Genomic DNA, 15,746 nt, shown 5'->3' on the forward strand with positions numbered 1-15,746 from the left:
ATTGGGCATACACCAATCCATATACGGCTAGAATGCTCGAATACGGCAGTCTTCCGCAAACCTTGCTTGGCGATAACTATCGCTGCACGGCGCACTTGTGCCGCATTCACGGCACAGCGGTACCCACGTTGCTATCTCTTGCTGGGTCATCTGCTGCACACCACCAGCGCCACGCTGGGGCGTCATGGACGCACTCCAGACTCGAATGCCGCTCCGGGTCGTCACTCTCCCGATTCGTCACCGACGGTGGCAATCGCGCCAGTGTCGTTCGAACAATCCCTTGTTCACAGGCCTGTTGGGCACTGATAGGCGGGAGAGAGGCAGAGAGGATATTATGTATGTTGCTGGAACTTGAGGCACGAAGACTGCGATGGTCAAAGATGTATATGGCGCATGTTCGTTGCAGCGTGGTGAGCTGACGAATGTAGCCTCTTCCAACGCCGTTATAGTGTCTACTATACAGCGTAAAGACTGAGAGAATCAGTCCTGCGTAGCAAATCGTGTGATGCGCAAGAAAGCTGACACGCCTTCTTCGATAATATCGAGCTGTGAAGATGTGAGCCGGCGTGGAGTCAACGCACACAACATGTAGACCTTCGAAAAACTCGTCTATTGAGGGCGCGTCATTGAAGGACCCTCGGCCCACCTTCACGCCTCTCTCTGGCCTAACGACGCAATGTCCGACGACAGCGCCCGGACTGGACAATGCCACTGTGGCACTGTACGCTTCAAAGTCCTTCTCATGGATGACCTCGATAAAGTCAAACGCTGCAACTGCTCCTACTGTCGCATGCGCGGCGCCGTCACCGCTACCGCAAAGATGGGCGACATCAAGTTTCTGCAAGGCGAAGACATGCTCGCATCTTACCGCTTCAACACCTGCATCGCACAGCACTTCTTCTGCTCGCGCTGCGGGATATACACGCATCACCAGCGCCGCTCGAATCCGCAGCTGTTCGGGGTGAACGTCGCGTGCTTGGATGGCGTAAGTCCGTTTGATTTCACAGAAGTGCCGGTAATCGACGGCGCTCATCATGCGAGCGACACCGGCAAGCCGGCGCGACTGGCTGGTACGATACGGTTTTTTCCGTCGACGGATTAGCTATTGCATAAGGAATGCTCTAAGGGGTGGTGTCGTTTGATATGTTGCCTAGCATGTATGCTAACTCGTTTCTAGAGCGAAGTGAGGAGACAGCGCAAACCGCGACGAGATGCGAGAAGCCAATCTGCAAGTTGGCATGGATGTTGCCAAGGCTTGTCCGACAGCAGGCGGTGTACAGTTTAGAGGTTGGATACTGGTACTTCGCATACATCTAGACTAAGACTAATATACATCTGCTGATTGCATTATTTACGAAAGCTCTAATAGCGTGGCGTTCTGTGGATCGACATGTGTCCTTGTTTTCAAAAAAGGCTTGTAAACAAGCGCGAGATATACCTATTTGGTTGTGTCACTCAATCAATGTGCGAGTCGTCTTGTACGAAGTAAATCTGACGACTTCGCAATCTCCTCTTAGCTTTTTCAAAAGCTATAGTGCCCGTCGCAACGCGTGCCTGGCAGGGTGCTGAATTTGTGTGGACTCGTTGCCCTTGGCTAACTTTGGGCGGCTAGGACGCGCGATACGCAGCTGCTAGGTTGTGTTTACAATTTTTGTGCATTCTTGCCGATACGTGTATCATGTTCTCCTGGTTTTCTAAAGCTCTGATCGCAGAAAAATCTATTCGATACGCCCTAACGCATCGCTTGACGCGATACGACACGAAACGAACTGAACGAGTATGCGACAGCCTGCATTTACGCTATTCTGTACCGTCCGTCAGAGATCAAATCCAATGCGCGCATCACGCGTATTCTGCTCGCCATACAGCCGCGATCTCCTCGATGCTTGCCATCACGACATGAGTTCGTGATTCTTGGTGACTGCGTGTACTACCATGCTGCGAGCCGCGACACCATCGCGACAGCGTGGATTGATCCAAAGCATGCTCCAATCATCGCACTGAGAGATGACTGATCTCTCGTGCTCATTTTCAGTGTTCAAGTGTTGCTGTGCGAATACTGGCTCACACAGATGCGTGGAATCTACGCCGATCGGTAGACTTGGTCGTGTTGTGCAACCTGCGGTAGCCGCTTTGCTGCATGCAAGAGTATTGGTTTCCTTGCCTCCGTGGATTTCACGAAGACTGTGGTGCTTTGGTAAGCGAGCTATGGAAAGAGCTGATTGGGCTGGTTCGCCGGTAGAACTAATAGGAGCTCTACTGTTTGTGTGTTGATAAGTTCTTTCATTACATTAAGATGTTGTTCAGCAGGTCCCACATGAAATATGTGGCGCATAAATATATAACTTGGTTAACAGCGTGCCGTGGAATTCTAAACTACCAATTGACCGTGAATACTAAAATTGAGAACTCCCATATCAATCATGCGTCCTCAGCAGTAGTGTCTGTGTTCTCGTCATCGTCGTAGAACTCCATGGCATCTACAAACTCTTCGTCATCCACCTCGGTCTCGTTCTCCTGCGCGCCGGGTCGGTTAGCTGCTCCTGTTGCATCTTCTCCACGGAATCCACCAGCCAGCACTCTGAACAATGATGAGATGTATGACTCTCTCGCCGGCGCAGCGTCAGCACCACCGTCCTGCTGTACTTGCTCTTCTCCGCTTCCAATGGCAACGGTGTCTTGAGCGCGCTCAGCCTCCAATGCTTCGTTAGCAAGTGCCCATGCAATTTCCGCATCCGCTTCCTCAAAGGCCTCTTCTTCGCCTTCCTCGCCATTCACGAGCCCTTCCTCGCGCCGCCGTCGTCGCCATTGCATCAAGCTATTCCACAATCCATTCAGGACACCTCGGTCATCCGTCGGAATGCCGTCCTGCATGCGTCCAGCGACAGACTGTGGCGATCGTGATATCTCAGTGTGCAGATATGGAGACACATTGTCAGCCGGTGGCAGGATGTCATCAGACCACATCTGTTGGTCGGATATTCCTCCGCGCGGAAGAAGTTCCAAAGCAGGCTTGATATCTGACATGATGACGTGCCGGAACAGGTCTAGACTGATCTCCTTTGGCGAATATAAAATGCTGGCGGACGGAACAGGCTGCTTGACCTTGACATTTTCCACGGCCTTTTGCAGCAGCGTTTTAGCCTCTGGTGTAGTCCATAACGATGAAGAACGCGACACGTACAGCGCCGTTAGAATGTGCTGATATGTGGACGGTGGTTCGTTGAACTTCATTAGCTGTGGTGGCACATCGAGCCCGATTTCCAAGGCAAGCGCGGACAGTGCCCATGGGAAATTATCTGCAGCTCTCTCAAGCGCAGCCTCAGCCGCTTCCGCGTTCTTCAACCTGAGATGAGCCAGTGCAAGAGAAAACGCAATGTTAAGATAGTTTTGAGCGCGTTCCTTGAAAATGTGTGAATCGGCCGTGTCGATCAAAAATTGGTCGTTTCCAGAGCGCAGCGCATATAAATCAATCATAATTAGAATAATATATGGGTCGTCTTCGGCAGATACTTCTAGGATAATCTTTAGAAATTCAAAGGCGCTAGACCAAATGCCCTTGCGTTCCAGCACACGAACATATCGATAAATGGCTAGGTAAAATCCTCGGTTCTCGTAGTATTGAAATGGTAGTCGCACGCGACCTGTCGAAATATTGAACATTGAATGGAACGCCTTATTATACACAAACAACGCTCGTTCAAGCGCTGAGGCTGCCCTTGTATGCTCGCCGGTATGCGCCAATATCTCCGAAATCTGCAGCAACGATGACGCGTGGTATGGAAACTTGTGGTAGAGACTATTGATCAATTCAGCATCGTCAAACTGAAGCGCGAGATAAAACTGCTGCTGAATATCCATATACGATCGCGAGTGCGTAAACTTGAAACTTGTGATTTCGCCTTCAGTGGCCAAGACCTCCATCGTCATCCCTAAAAAGCCGTGGGACCGCGGCCAGTCCTCGCCGGGCTGGACAAGAACATATCGTTTGCTGCTCGCTGCCATTCGAGCGTGATGGCCGGCGCGTCGTGCAGCGCGACCTTCTTCTTGCATGACACGGCGTCCAAATAGCCGTCTCATCTCGCGTTCAGGATCAAGATTCCGCGTGTCCACTGACAGCAGACGGGCGTCTGCGACAGCCTCGGCGACCGCGAGGGTGTCGATGTTGGAGGTCACTGTACAGGGAGTACTATCAGGCTCGTTCTGCGCGTTCTTCAGGTTCAGTTCCGCCAGAGCCTTGTCAATATCATCTAGCCCAGTATCATCCGGCGGTTTCTCCGTCTGCTCGACTTTATTCTTTTTTCCCTTCTTTGATTTCTTCTTCTTTGCCGGCCTGCTAGCTGGCGCCGACTTTGTCGTTACTGCCTCCACCGGCTTGTTCACAATCGGTGTCTCTCTCTCGCCGCCAGAATCTTCTTCTGAGGAGTTCGCTGCAACCTCATCGTTATTGTTGAGCAAAGCGTATAGGTTGATCTTTGGCTTTGTCAGTACAATATCGCCTTCGTCTCCGCTGTTTTCTTCCTTGTGTGCCCCGTCGTCGTTGTCTTCGGTGGCCGCTGCTAGCGGTGACGACATACGCTCCCGCTCGCGCGCCGCTAACATCTCTGCTCTTCGAGCTGCCCGTAAACTCATTGCTGCTTTAACCATGGTGTTGGTAAGTAAAAGAATGATTCGTACAAACGCTAACTAACCTACCTTACTACTGCAACGTGCACAAAAATTCAAACGACGTTCAGTCAGAAGCTAATATGCCGCTTCTTCTCCTTCCCAGACTATCCAACGACGTCCTGGTAGCGTATAGTTGTACGTCTCGGCGTTTTGGGCGATGCCAAAAGCGATGAGACTTTCGATGAGCTCTGCGATTCACGTGATCGAGCTCATCGATATACGCCGGTGAGTGTAGTTCCTCGAAGACACACTCACGATTTCGCATTTGGTGTTCTACGTCTAGGTATGTCGCAATTGCAGTTGAGCAGTGTTGCCGACTAACACTGGGCTTAGAATTGTACATTGAACTATACGCGAGTCGTTTGATATTGGCGTCGAGATCAACGTCAACTCTGAAGGCATTGCTGGCGTAGTGGAATCGACGACCCATCGTTATTTCGCGATCTTCTCGTAATGCTGCTCAATAACAGGCTGTTCAATTTGGCTGGCTGTCTATGTGCTAAGGCACAGAGTGCAGCGGTATTGCGAGTACTACCTCCACAGCAACCCAGCATGCTAATGCGGCCGCTGGTCCGCATGCCAACCGGAGACGCGGCGCGTCGGTTTTCAGCTATGCGCGCGTATTCGCGGCCATTATTGAGCGACAGAAGGTTACTTTTTTCGCGGGACAGCTGTATGCGAGCGTTTCGAAGTCACAATATCCGACCAAGTTTGCTGTATACGGCTCGCCAGGTTTCATATTACGGCAAGAGTAACGATGACACGTTTCTATTTATGCGGTCACGACAACAAGGCGAAGATTACATTACTCGAGGCGCAGTTGCTGTGTCAAAACAGAACGTCAGAGCGCGGATGTCATGGACGAGCTGGCCACTCTTTGTCTCACTTCTTTTCCTCTTGAGCGGCCCATTGGTCGTACATTTTATGTTTGCGCCAACAAGTTATATAGATGCAGTTCACACTTATGGCAGTGTATTATTGTTTGATGCGATGAATCCAATGATGTTGCTGTCAACTGTTAGATCAGCACTTCAGGGTACGCCGGGGATCAGAGCGGATGGACAAGAGCACAGCATGGTGAATCCATCCGAGGATATGTTTGATGTGTATCCCGCAACACTCACAATTTTGGGACTGAGTGCACTGTACACATGTTTGAAGAGATACGGGCCACTTTCTCTGCGAGCAAGGCTTGTGAGGTATGGGTATATGCGGACAGACATATGGTCAACTACAGGCGGCAAGCAAACACCGGACGCACGCTATATTTCCATCTTGACCTCGTCATTATGCCACCGCAATATGAGACATTTTCTCTTTTCTGGAGTTTTGTTTGGCGTGTTTGCAGCGAACGTCGAAATTGCCTCTGGATTTCGGAATGTGATTTTGTTGTGGATTGGTGGAACTGCAAACGGAGCTATTATGTCAATTCTTCTGAATGCACTACTCAAACGACCGGCAACTCCAACCCTAGGACTTGGAGGAGCAGTATCGGCGATGCTTGGCTTTTTGATGACTTATTTCTACTCTTCTGAAGCGCTGGAGAGATTCGAGAGGGCAATCTTGGACGGCTCCGAGAGCTCCGAGCACACGGAAGTCGGACAGTCTGCAAAAACAAAGGATAGTTCGCTTGAAGATACGCTGCGAGAGGTCTTTTTGAGGTCCAAAGGTTTGGAGAACACCAACTACGTGACTAAGACCAAGAACAACAGGCTTGTGGTGGTGTTAAACAAGCGCCATTTCGAAGACGAGAATGCTGCTATTGAGTCTGAACCAGAATCGACAGATCCTTCTGAACGCGAGCCGAGCGTAGTGATTTTAATCAACGTTCATCCGCCGGCCTTGAGCATTCAGACAGTTGCAGTGCTGCTTGGCGGGTTGCTATTTGGGGCATACTGTCTTACGGCATCTGTTATCGTGGCGCCAGTGGCTACGTCGGCGTTTGCGATAGACACCGCAGCACATCTGGGAGGCATGTGGTTTGGGATCACGACTGGTCATGCTGTGCATTTGCAATTGGAACGAGCGAACAGCATCGTTGCAATTGTGCCGGTGTCGCAGGTACCCGCATACTTGTCTGACACACCTCTAGATGACGAAAATCTTGTTCATGTTTCTAATGATCGTCACTAAAAGAACAATAGTAGATTTTGGGCCAAAAGAAAAATTTTCTGTTACGGCGTACATAGTTGAATTATTAGGTAACCCTAATTTTAATGCCTTCAACAATACAAGAACTTTTAAAGTATTGACATGAAGCCACCATGCATTTATGAAATTATCGAATCTAGCTTGCGCAAGTAGAGCACGACAACGACTCCATGCAACCTCCACACCTTCAGCATCTGTCCGCTTATCTAATGTCCACGCATCTAGTAACCGACGAGCTTTCTTCGGCCAATGATCTCGCCGAGCGAGAACATGCCTAGGATCTGGAGGGTGTACGCGGTGTACTTCAACACAGTGGGACCACTGACGCCGACCGCCTTAATCTGGGCGACGAGGGTCTCGGGAGACATGACGAAAGGGAGGAACTTCTCGTATAGACTCTTGTAGGTGTTCTCGAACTGTGAAACGGTGGGCGGAGTGAAGCCCTCCTTCAGATAGACCTGCTTGGCGACCTCGCTGATAACCTTAGACCAGTAGATACCCTCCTCGGTGGTAGCTATAGAAAGACATTTTGTTAGCGTTCGTTCTTGAAGATGGAAGGGCCCAAAGTCGGGGAGGTCTCACGACGCATGCCCACGGCTGAGCCGTCTACGGCACGCAATCGCAAATAACATAGTAGAACAACAATATGACGCAACAGTAAGACCAGCAATAAAAGGGCGCTTACCCTTAGCAGTGTTGACGGCGGCAGTGGCCTTCGCGACAGCGTTGGTGACGGTGGAATTGTTGCGCAGCGGCTGCTGACGGAGGAGCACGCGGCTGAACGGGCCAGCAGTGAGAAGGGACCGCAGGGGCGAGGAGACGGACTGTCGCAGCATTGTGTGGTTGGGTGAAAGAGCTGAGCAGGTGGTGATGCGAGAGGGCCCGATGGAGGAGAAGGTTAGCAGTCTCCTCTTTCTGCGCGGTCGTCGGGGCAGAGGAAAATGGGAAGAACCGGGGAACCCGTCATCTGAACCGCTAAACCAGTTCGTGAATCTCTCAGCCCACTGATTGGCCGGATCTCAGTAGCGGCGTCAATGGTTTAGCGGCGCGACGCCTGCGCGTGCGGCGCGTGGGTCAGGGTTTGTGGTGCCGCGGACTCCGGCTAAAATGAACTGAACGCGTCCGAGGCTGCTGCGTACAGCCTTTTTGCGTCCGCATACCGCGACACGTCTCGCCGCCGCCACTGGCTCTATAAGACCGTCACGCCTCCGGTCGTTGTATATCCCGTCCGTGGTCACCGCTTGCATGCCACCGACTAAAATGCTGCTCGCTCACACCGTCCTCGCCCTGCTCTCCCTCGCTGCACTCGTCGCCGCAGAGGCCAAGACACCAGGCATCTTCGCCCTCCGGCCATGGACGCGCACAGCGCCGAATGGCGGCGTTGAGACAGTCACTCCGATGCTTGTCGAAGGCGTCACTCTCTCGCCGCGCCCGCCTGTGGTAACGGCCACCGCGCCTGTTCCCTGGATCAGCTTGAAGAACAACGGCGCGCCTGTCACAGTCAAGCCAAAGGTCAAGAAATATGGTTTCGTTGAGCGACCAAGCCCGACATATGGCACCTGGTTCGCCGAGGAGACCGGCGCGATTGCCACCGCCAATGAGTGGGTAGCCAAAAAGGTCGCTGCGAAGGAGGCTGAGAAGGCTGCTGCCGCTGGCAAACCGGCACCAGCAGCGCCCAAGGTTGTGATGGGCGGAAAGTACTACGCTGGCGAATTCGAGCGCCTGAATCCCGTCTTGAGATGTACCCCCGAGCGCTACTTGCTGAACGGGGAACTCGCGCCTTTCTGCTCGCCAGATCACGACACCGATCTGTTGTCCGGCCACGCATACTTCATTACATGGTACCCGCGGTACTTTAACGCGACGAAAGTGCGTATCAATCTTCTCGACTATGATACGCTCGCCATCAGCTCTCCCGACGGCGACGTCCAATCCGGCTCGAACCCTCTCATAAAGGAGTTTGCGTTCTATACCACCGACTGGATCGAAAACGAGCTGGGTTACTTCTATCTTGAAGTCAATCCCAAGTGGATCGGCAAGGTCTTTTCAAAGTCCGTTTATATCCAGATCGAGTCTACCAGCGAAGCGGCCGAAGACCTTAACGTCCAGCACGTTCCACTCGTGAAGTTATTACAAGGTCCCAGGGTCCGGAACGCCGACAAGGCGCGGTACGAGAATCAGACGTGGGAGATGGCTCTGGCAATTCCCTTATCTGTTCTTGTCTTTGCCGTTGGCCTCGTCATCTTCCATTTTTGCACCCGCCGAGCTCGCAGAATTGGCAATATTTACGTTGGCGGTCACAGAAACGACAGAAGTCGGCGTAGAAACCGCAAGTCTGGCTACGAGAAGCTCGAGGAAGGCCCATCTTCGGCGTCGTTGGCTGAGATCAAGTCCGTCGGGTAAACAGAAACACGAAATACGTTCCCGCCTAGTAATATTTGTACTATATGCTCCGTGTCATGCTTTTCCAACGTTGTACGCATAGTGATGTCAAATTGTGTTCCAATCTCAGCCTAACGAAATTAGTTCACAAATGTTTCTTCAAATTTATTTGCATGCATATATTCTTATATCCTAATTGAATAACACTAGCATTGAGTTAACATTGGTTATGCATAAATTAATCAGAGAGTGCAATACAATTTGCCTATAGAGATTCTTTATATCTCTGACGCCAGTAGATACCACAACGTGAAATGAGATTGGAACGCCAGAAAACAAAACTAGTGGAGACGCTCAGTTACGTCTAGAATAATATCACGCATGCGCTCCTGCGAACTGCCTCTCCGCAGAGCTCAACGCTTCGTAGCCTCTTCGGCTCCGACCTCCATCGTCTGATTGAAATCCAGCGTCAGAATTGCAGCTGCAAGCCCCATGGACGTAACTCCCAGTACCATAATCGTGCCGATAATAATGCCAAAGAAACCGCGAATCGGCTGCGACATCGACTTCGCTCTGCGCTCGAAAATCAGACTTCCGGAACTGTGGACAACCGTGGTCAGAACCCAGCCCTGCTCGGTTAAGCGCCGGACAAAGCGCACCTCGCTGACAGAGAGGTGGCCGATCGTGGTCGCCAAGGCACCTATTCCTGGCTCCGAGAATTGGCGCGCATAAGTTGAGCTGACGATAATGTTGACTTTGTTCACCGATGGTGTCAGCAACAATATCTCAACCCACTTCTCTGCATTTTCGCCTGACTTAGTAGCATCGATTGCTATGGCCACTGAATTATCAACTATTCTTGGAGGTGGCGGAGGTGCACGATGAACTTCAAAAGTAGGCGGTGGCGGTGGCGAGGTCGCTTTAAGAGGCTCACTCTTTCCAGCTGCCAACAAGTTCGCCATGACCTTCTTCGCAAATGCCGCGTCCTCTGCCAACAGCTTGGTAGCGATAGCGGCAACTTGTTTCTCCGACGTGATAGTAATATCCGATAATCGCTGCTTCAATACGGTCACGGAGCTATTAAGATTACTCAACTGCTGGCTGTCCTGGTGTAATCTTGCTGATGATTTCTCACTCTGTTGAGTTTGTTTCGTCATGAGCTGTTCCAGCTTGTCGATTCTCATCCTGAGCGACTCCATGCCAGAAAAAGTGGCTTCCAACTTCTTGTACTTTGCTGGGTAACCATCTATCTGTTGAGACATGGCCTCTACCTTCTCCTCAAGGTCCGATGATACCGACAACGGCTTCCCTTTCTCACCGGATGGTATGCTTGTCTCAATATTAGCAACTTTGCTCGTGAGGTCCTCAAGCGCCGTTGAGTATTTCGTAATCTTGTCCACAAGCTCGCTTTGCGACGTCGAGTGTTGTTCAATCCTTGACGTTAATTTCTTAAGCGCATTCTCCTCTTCCACGATTTTCTTCTTCTCGGTCTTTTCAATCTTGCCCTGCGCTTTCAAAAGATTCATCACTTGCGATACCTGAGTCTGTAAGTTCTCCATCTGCGATTCATGAGGCGCAATATACTCTGAAAAGTGCTCCGTAAAATTCTCCGCGAAGTCATCATACGTGAATGGTTGATCGTCATTTTCATTTGTCATTCCGTCGTCTCTCTTTAGACTCATCACTTCGTCATCTAACCGGGACAATTCTTCTTCCAATCGGGAAATGTTTTCTATGACGTCTTCACTTCTGCCGAGAAGATCAGAAACGTCCGACTCGAGTATTTCAATCTGTTCGGCGGTAGTGAATTCGATAGGTTCAACTATGATAGGCTCCTTCATTTTCGATTTAGCACCCTTCTCTTTAGGCTCTTCATTAGCCATGACGATGGCTTCTGCGTCTAATTCGGTGGCGACATTAGTAGCGGCTGCTTCCTCTGAAGCTAGTGTGTCAGTGTCTGCAGTTGCATTTTCTCGAACAGCATTGTCGGCCATGACACTAGCTTCGTTAACAACGTTTGTTTCCGTCTCGATACTCTTCGTCTGTTCAGAATGAAAATTCTGTACTATATCTTTCTCCGTGACCGAGACTATCTTCTCTTCAGTGCTCTGGTCGACGTTGCGGGTCGATTCAGTTTCAATAATTTCTACTCTCGCGGTACTCTCCTCTTGCTTGTCTTGAAGCACTTCCTCGTTCGTCGAGCTTTCGGCCGTCTCTCTCGAATTGGCAACTGACCCCTCAGACGATACTTCAGGGAGAGGCTCTGCCTCCAGAAATACCGTCTCATTTGATTCGCGGGCGCGGTCGACCACTGGATTCGGTGTTACAGAACGTGGCTCTATTTTCAAACTGCCGGTTTCCGCAGCGTAGCGAGACGTCTTACTGGCATCACTAAAAGTTGAAATGATTTCTCCTTGCTCTTCACTGCGAACTTTAGTAGCATATAAGGGTCCTCCGACGACATACGGCGGTCCAGCGGAAGCGGCATCTGCGACAGCTGTATTCAAAGGAAGTTTGGCTTTATCATCCAGCTCCGATTTGTTCGCCACTTCCGGCTCAAGTAGCGTTTCGACAAAGCTGTTCAATGACTCCGCGGTCTTCGTATCGATGCCATCGGACTTCATGATCTCCGCCGTAAAATCACCAAGAGATCCCTTGTCAAAAGTAACCGGTGAGATGTCGATGTCTTTAACGGACAGCTCAACAAATTCTCTGGTCTTCGCTTGAACATTCTGGCGGGTCGCTAGTCTCTTCATGTCTTGCTCCCTCTGAAGGCCTTCCTTACGTTCGATGCTGTCCTCGTGCAAGGAGCTCTGGGCAAGTCGCTGGGCATTTGCAACACGGTCAGAAATTCCCGCCGAGCATTCAGGACTCTGACTAAGGGGTTCTTCGGAAGCAGTGTCTGCTAGTTGATCTTCTGACACGGCTGAAAATGCAGACTCTGCGGAGAGATTAGACAATCTCGAAATAGTCAAACAAGCAGACACTCACCTGAACCAGCCATTTCTATCAATGTCTTATCCGGAGTTGACTTGGGTTGCACTTCTAGTACCGAGTCGCTGACGTCCTTTGCTTCATTCAGAGGAACTTTCTGCAACGTGATTAAGTCGATTTTGTAAGGCTCCTCCATAGTGAGGATTCGTTTGACAGGCTCAACGGGCGCATTCCCCTAAATCGCAAAGTTAGTGCTCGCATATACGCAGCTGCACAATACATATGTAATACCTCTTTTGGCGTCGCTGTCGCGTTTGAAACTGCCTCCGAACCGTGATCGCTTCTCTGGTGATTTGTTGAGTACCAACGACTTCTGTGACGCGCAAGATAGTACGGTGAAAACTCGAAGTATTGATTCTCTTTCAGCAAGTTCTTCCATGCTGTGTGAAGCTTTTCCGAGGTTGCGGAATTTGCCTCCGCGTAGTCACTCCAGCTTGATTTCCATGATTTCCAAAGTTGAGGCGGTACATGGCGCCGTTTGATGAATGACCGGTGAGCTTTTCTATAGAACCGGCTCCCGGCTCTACCAAACCACATTTTCGCTAGCAAGATTTTCCGCGGGCGAATCGAGTGGTTGTTGATGGAGAAAGTGTTCAGATCGTCGTCGCGATGCAGTGATCGAGCCGCGCGCGCGAGAGATGAGGGTACGCGGATTTTTGCGTCTGGGAGTTTGAAATGGGAGGGTTTCGTGAACTCTAAATTCGATCTCGGCCCAGTTCGTTGAATTTCTTGGCGAATTTCTATGACTGGGGACGGTACGTTTTATCTACATTGGAGATGTGAATGTTATGCTACTAACGTGGGAACTAGCAGCAGTAAAGTAATTCTAAACGACAAAACCAAAAGCGACGAGTTCTGTAGCACACTGTCGAGACTTTAAAACACGGTCCAGCTTTAAGCTCGTTCACTTGCGCTGTGTAGAATTCTCTTTTACTGAAAATTGGTATAATAGTGAGTATAAAATTATGGGTGTACGACAAACTAAGCTCTTCAAAATGCAAAATGCACGCAACAGGATCAATTGTTCGGTAGCCTGCAACTGCTAGTGGCATTCGCAGAATGAGTATACATCTCCTGCGAAGTCGAATAGACCAGAACTGTGCTAGTCAAAAGCAAAATTTTTTTTGTTCGAATTAATGGCCGTTTCATAAATCGGCCCGCTTGTGAGAGGGTGAATCAAAAATGCAGCATCAGAATTGGGAACCGAAAGCTAGATCACCACTCGATATGTATTTTAACGAGTCGAGGTCGTCGCTTATTCCATGGAAATTGAAATGCAATCGCATGTCCTATTGATCTCCTGGTCTTGGAAAGCACAGATCTGATAATGCCCGCCATGATTGAAGTACCTGAAATCCCTCCCCTGAGGCCAAAGCCGAGTATTGTTCGCCCCGGTTTTCTTCTCCGGGGTTCAATATATCGGTAGCGTTTTCCCTGGTCGTTGTTGCGGGACCGAAAAAAATGATAGACGCGCTTGAAGCGCTGGCGATAGGTCGGTGGACTGGGGAGAAAGTCGGTATTCCGGCCAGAGATATTTCGCGCGAAGGTTCGTATGCCCATTTACAGGCTGAAGGGGTATTTCGATGCAGAAATTCATGAATCGTCGCCACGTAGTCAGAACAGAATCAGCAAGTCGAGCAAGCAGTGTATTATTGGAGTACACATTGCGTTGAGGTGGATCGTAGGTCGCGTTACGTGTCGGTCTGGTTTTAAAATTGTTGGGTTTCGAATTTCGGGGTCGCCAAGCCCCCCCCCCGCGCCAGTCACTTGACCAAGCTTCCGACTGGCGAGGCAGCAACCGCATGTAAACACTGGCAAAACACTGGAAAATTTCCTTGATACTTCTTCTCTTCGTGGTAACCTTCCTAGTCTATGTCCGGCGTGATTGGAACAGCAATCGGCACACCGCCAGCCGCGCAGTCAGTCTACCAGACAATCCTCATACGATCCAGCATTGTCATCGCGGTCTACAGTCTGTTGGTGCATTATGCATTCGACAAGTATAGCAAGTGGTTCGCGATTCTTGTGTTAGCTATCGGAATGCTTTCAGCCTTTCGAAGCATCCTGCGTGGCACGCTTATGAGGCTAACAAGCCCGCCAGTAACTAACGAACGAGCTACGTTGGTCGACGCGGTTGCCGGATTGCAGAACTACGTGCCTGAAATGAAGAAGGTCTCGGCTCGGCGGCGGCTCCTTTTTTCGCACATGTCGGCGCGGCACCAAAGATTGGCCAAGGGAGTCGACTATCATAAGCGTCTTCAGAATATCGACAAAGCAGCGGCAAGCAATGGCGAAATCACGGCGACTATTGCGAAGTTGGCGGAGCGCGAGTTTGGAGTCACGCGATCCGAGTTGTTGCATGGGCACGCCGTGCGGAATTCACGAGTTATCGAGCTGCTGAAGCACTTCGTGAGAGACTGGTCCGACATAGGTGCGGTGGAACGGAACGGCTCCTTTCCGACGATATTAGGGGCTCTTCAAACCGAGTTCAGCAGCGACATCTCAAACAAGAAAGTGCTTGTTCCCGGTGCTGGCGTCGGTCGGCTCGCTTACGAAATATCACAGCTTGGTGCGCTGCCCGATTATTTTCTGAATCCTGATAGAGAGCGTGCGGTGGTTGTGTTATGAGCTAATCTTTAAGCAGGATGCTTCACAGAGGCCAACGAGTTCTCGCACTTAATGCATCTTGGAAACATGTTTGCTCTGGAGCAACAGAAGGAGCAATGGTCGGTGTATCCCTACATTCACACATTTTCGTATCAGACCTCTGGGGCGGAGCAGCTTCGCACAGTCAAGTTTCCCGATATCTCCCCAAAGTACGACCCGACCACGCTGCATTTATCCTTTGGTGATTTCATGCGTCTCAGCGGCCCTGAACATCAGTACAACGCTGTCGTAACTCTATTCTTTATTGACACTGCAGAAGACGTGATATCGTACATCGAAGCAATCTACCGGCTAATAGTCCCTGGCGGACTGTGGATCAACTGCGGTCCGCTGAAATGGGGATCGGCGCCGCGGGTAGAATTTGCTCTGGAAGAAATATGCGCCCTCATCCCGAAGCTAGGATTCACGATTGAAAAGCGGTGGTCGAACAATACAGAATATACAGCAGACTCTGAGAGTTTATGGCATGGGTATTATGGCGTCGAGGGCTGGATAGCGCGTAAAACTGAAGATTCATAGCGAGGCGGACCCTGCCACATAGGTAGACCAATTGGCTTGGCGAGGAATGAATGGAGCAGCAGTTAAGTGAGGGTTGATACATTTCTGGCAAATTATTTGTGCTTGGAAGCACGTCTGTAGATAGAGTTAAGTAGAATGTGATCAGCTTGAGTCTAATGAGTTTCGTTGGCGGTGTTAACTCCTTGGAGTCAAGCAGGACTGGAGAAGGTTCCGGGTTGCCAGCACAGGGGCGACCGAAGTGCGTCGCCGCGTACGCAAAATTCGGAGTTCGTAATTTGGACGCGGTAGTCGTACGCCGAACTGCGTGCAGAGACTAGCTTTGTGGTGAACTGAGGCAGAGCGTAAACAAACGAGCGAGAAAAGTC

General features: G+C 50.5%; 7 protein-coding genes across 7 annotated transcripts; 4 read left to right on the forward strand and 3 right to left on the reverse strand.

The window, feature by feature from the left end:
• Window positions 1-606: 606 nt before the first annotated feature.
• On the forward strand, window positions 607-1,334 carry V1518DRAFT_416103 (GFA family protein). The gene has a single exon (XM_066903972.1). It carries the CDS (start codon window positions 677-679, stop codon window positions 1,100-1,102), a length of 426 nt encoding a protein of 141 aa, XP_066759872.1. The 5' UTR covers window positions 607-676; the 3' UTR covers window positions 1,103-1,334.
• Window positions 1,335-2,267: 933 nt separating this feature from the next.
• V1518DRAFT_416105 (transcriptional repressor TCF25-domain-containing protein) lies at window positions 2,268-4,828 on the reverse strand. Its single transcript, XM_066903973.1, has 2 exons — window positions 4,696-4,828; window positions 2,268-4,637 (listed from the first exon to the last, which is right to left on the reverse strand). The coding sequence occupies exon 2, from the start codon at window positions 4,630-4,632 to the stop codon at window positions 2,422-2,424; it is 2,211 nt and encodes a 736-aa protein (XP_066759873.1). The 5' UTR covers window positions 4,633-4,637; window positions 4,696-4,828; the 3' UTR covers window positions 2,268-2,421.
• A 108-nt stretch (window positions 4,829-4,936) lies between these two features.
• Window positions 4,937-6,952, forward strand: V1518DRAFT_416107 (uncharacterized protein). Its single transcript, XM_066903974.1, has one exon. The coding sequence runs from the start codon at window positions 5,122-5,124 to the stop codon at window positions 6,799-6,801; it is 1,680 nt and encodes a 559-aa protein (XP_066759874.1). The 5' UTR covers window positions 4,937-5,121; the 3' UTR covers window positions 6,802-6,952.
• Window positions 6,758-7,806, reverse strand: V1518DRAFT_416108 (mitochondrial ATP synthase g subunit-domain-containing protein). The gene is made up of 2 exons (XM_066903975.1): window positions 7,505-7,806; window positions 6,758-7,333 (listed from the first exon to the last, which is right to left on the reverse strand). The coding sequence occupies exons 1-2, from the start codon at window positions 7,653-7,655 to the stop codon at window positions 7,041-7,043; spliced, it is 444 nt and encodes a 147-aa protein (XP_066759875.1). The 5' UTR covers window positions 7,656-7,806; the 3' UTR covers window positions 6,758-7,040.
• A 150-nt stretch (window positions 7,807-7,956) lies between these two features.
• V1518DRAFT_416110 (uncharacterized protein) lies at window positions 7,957-9,454 on the forward strand. Its single transcript, XM_066903976.1, has one exon. It carries the CDS (start codon window positions 8,065-8,067, stop codon window positions 9,220-9,222), a length of 1,158 nt encoding a protein of 385 aa, XP_066759876.1. The 5' UTR covers window positions 7,957-8,064; the 3' UTR covers window positions 9,223-9,454.
• On the reverse strand, window positions 9,243-12,900 carry V1518DRAFT_416111 (uncharacterized protein). Its single transcript, XM_066903977.1, has 3 exons — window positions 12,427-12,900; window positions 12,193-12,370; window positions 9,243-12,142 (listed from the first exon to the last, which is right to left on the reverse strand). The coding sequence occupies exons 1-3, from the start codon at window positions 12,730-12,732 to the stop codon at window positions 9,615-9,617; spliced, it is 3,012 nt and encodes a 1,003-aa protein (XP_066759877.1). The 5' UTR covers window positions 12,733-12,900; the 3' UTR covers window positions 9,243-9,614.
• Window positions 12,901-13,901: 1,001 nt separating this feature from the next.
• V1518DRAFT_416113 (N2227-like protein-domain-containing protein) lies at window positions 13,902-15,537 on the forward strand. The gene is made up of 3 exons (XM_066903978.1): window positions 13,902-14,207; window positions 14,297-14,764; window positions 14,840-15,537. Exons 1-3 carry the CDS (start codon window positions 14,183-14,185, stop codon window positions 15,379-15,381), a joined length of 1,035 nt encoding a protein of 344 aa, XP_066759878.1. The 5' UTR covers window positions 13,902-14,182; the 3' UTR covers window positions 15,382-15,537.
• Window positions 15,538-15,746: the final 209 nt, after the last annotated feature.

The sequence above is a fragment of the Limtongia smithiae genome (genome assembly GCF_038497785.1).
Source record: "Limtongia smithiae strain NRRL Y-17922 unplaced genomic scaffold V1518scaffold_5, whole genome shotgun sequence".
Taxonomy (NCBI): Eukaryota; Fungi; Ascomycota; class Lipomycetes; order Lipomycetales; family Lipomycetaceae; genus Limtongia; species Limtongia smithiae.

Bases quoted from the DNA above. Each gene is read 5' to 3' on its own strand.
- V1518DRAFT_416103 (XM_066903972.1), top strand. From the start codon at position 677: ATGTCCGACGACAGCGCCCGGACTGGACAATGCCACTGTGGCACTGTA.
- V1518DRAFT_416105 (XM_066903973.1), bottom strand. From the start codon at position 4,632: ATGAGTTTACGGGCAGCTCGAAGAGCAGAGATGTTAGCGGCGCGCGAG.
- V1518DRAFT_416107 (XM_066903974.1), top strand. From the start codon at position 5,122: ATGCTGCTCAATAACAGGCTGTTCAATTTGGCTGGCTGTCTATGTGCT.
- V1518DRAFT_416108 (XM_066903975.1), bottom strand. From the start codon at position 7,655: ATGCTGCGACAGTCCGTCTCCTCGCCCCTGCGGTCCCTTCTCACTGCT. The intron at 7,334-7,504 runs GTAAGCGCCCTT...GTCTTTCTATAG, and splicing joins CGCCGTCAACACTGCTAAGG to CTACCACCGAGGAGGGTATC.
- V1518DRAFT_416110 (XM_066903976.1), top strand. From the start codon at position 8,065: ATGCCACCGACTAAAATGCTGCTCGCTCACACCGTCCTCGCCCTGCTC.
- V1518DRAFT_416111 (XM_066903977.1), bottom strand. From the start codon at position 12,732: ATGTGGTTTGGTAGAGCCGGGAGCCGGTTCTATAGAAAAGCTCACCGG. The intron at 12,371-12,426 runs GTATTACATATG...TTTGCGATTTAG, and splicing joins CGACAGCGACGCCAAAAGAG to GGGAATGCGCCCGTTGAGCC. The intron at 12,143-12,192 runs GTGAGTGTCTGC...ATCTCTCCGCAG, and splicing joins GATAGAAATGGCTGGTTCAG to AGTCTGCATTTTCAGCCGTG.
- V1518DRAFT_416113 (XM_066903978.1), top strand. From the start codon at position 14,183: ATGCATTCGACAAGTATAGCAAGTG. The intron at 14,208-14,296 runs GTTCGCGATTCT...CAAGCCCGCCAG, and splicing joins TTCGACAAGTATAGCAAGTG to TAACTAACGAACGAGCTACG. The intron at 14,765-14,839 runs GTGCGCTGCCCG...ATCTTTAAGCAG, and splicing joins TTACGAAATATCACAGCTTG to GATGCTTCACAGAGGCCAAC.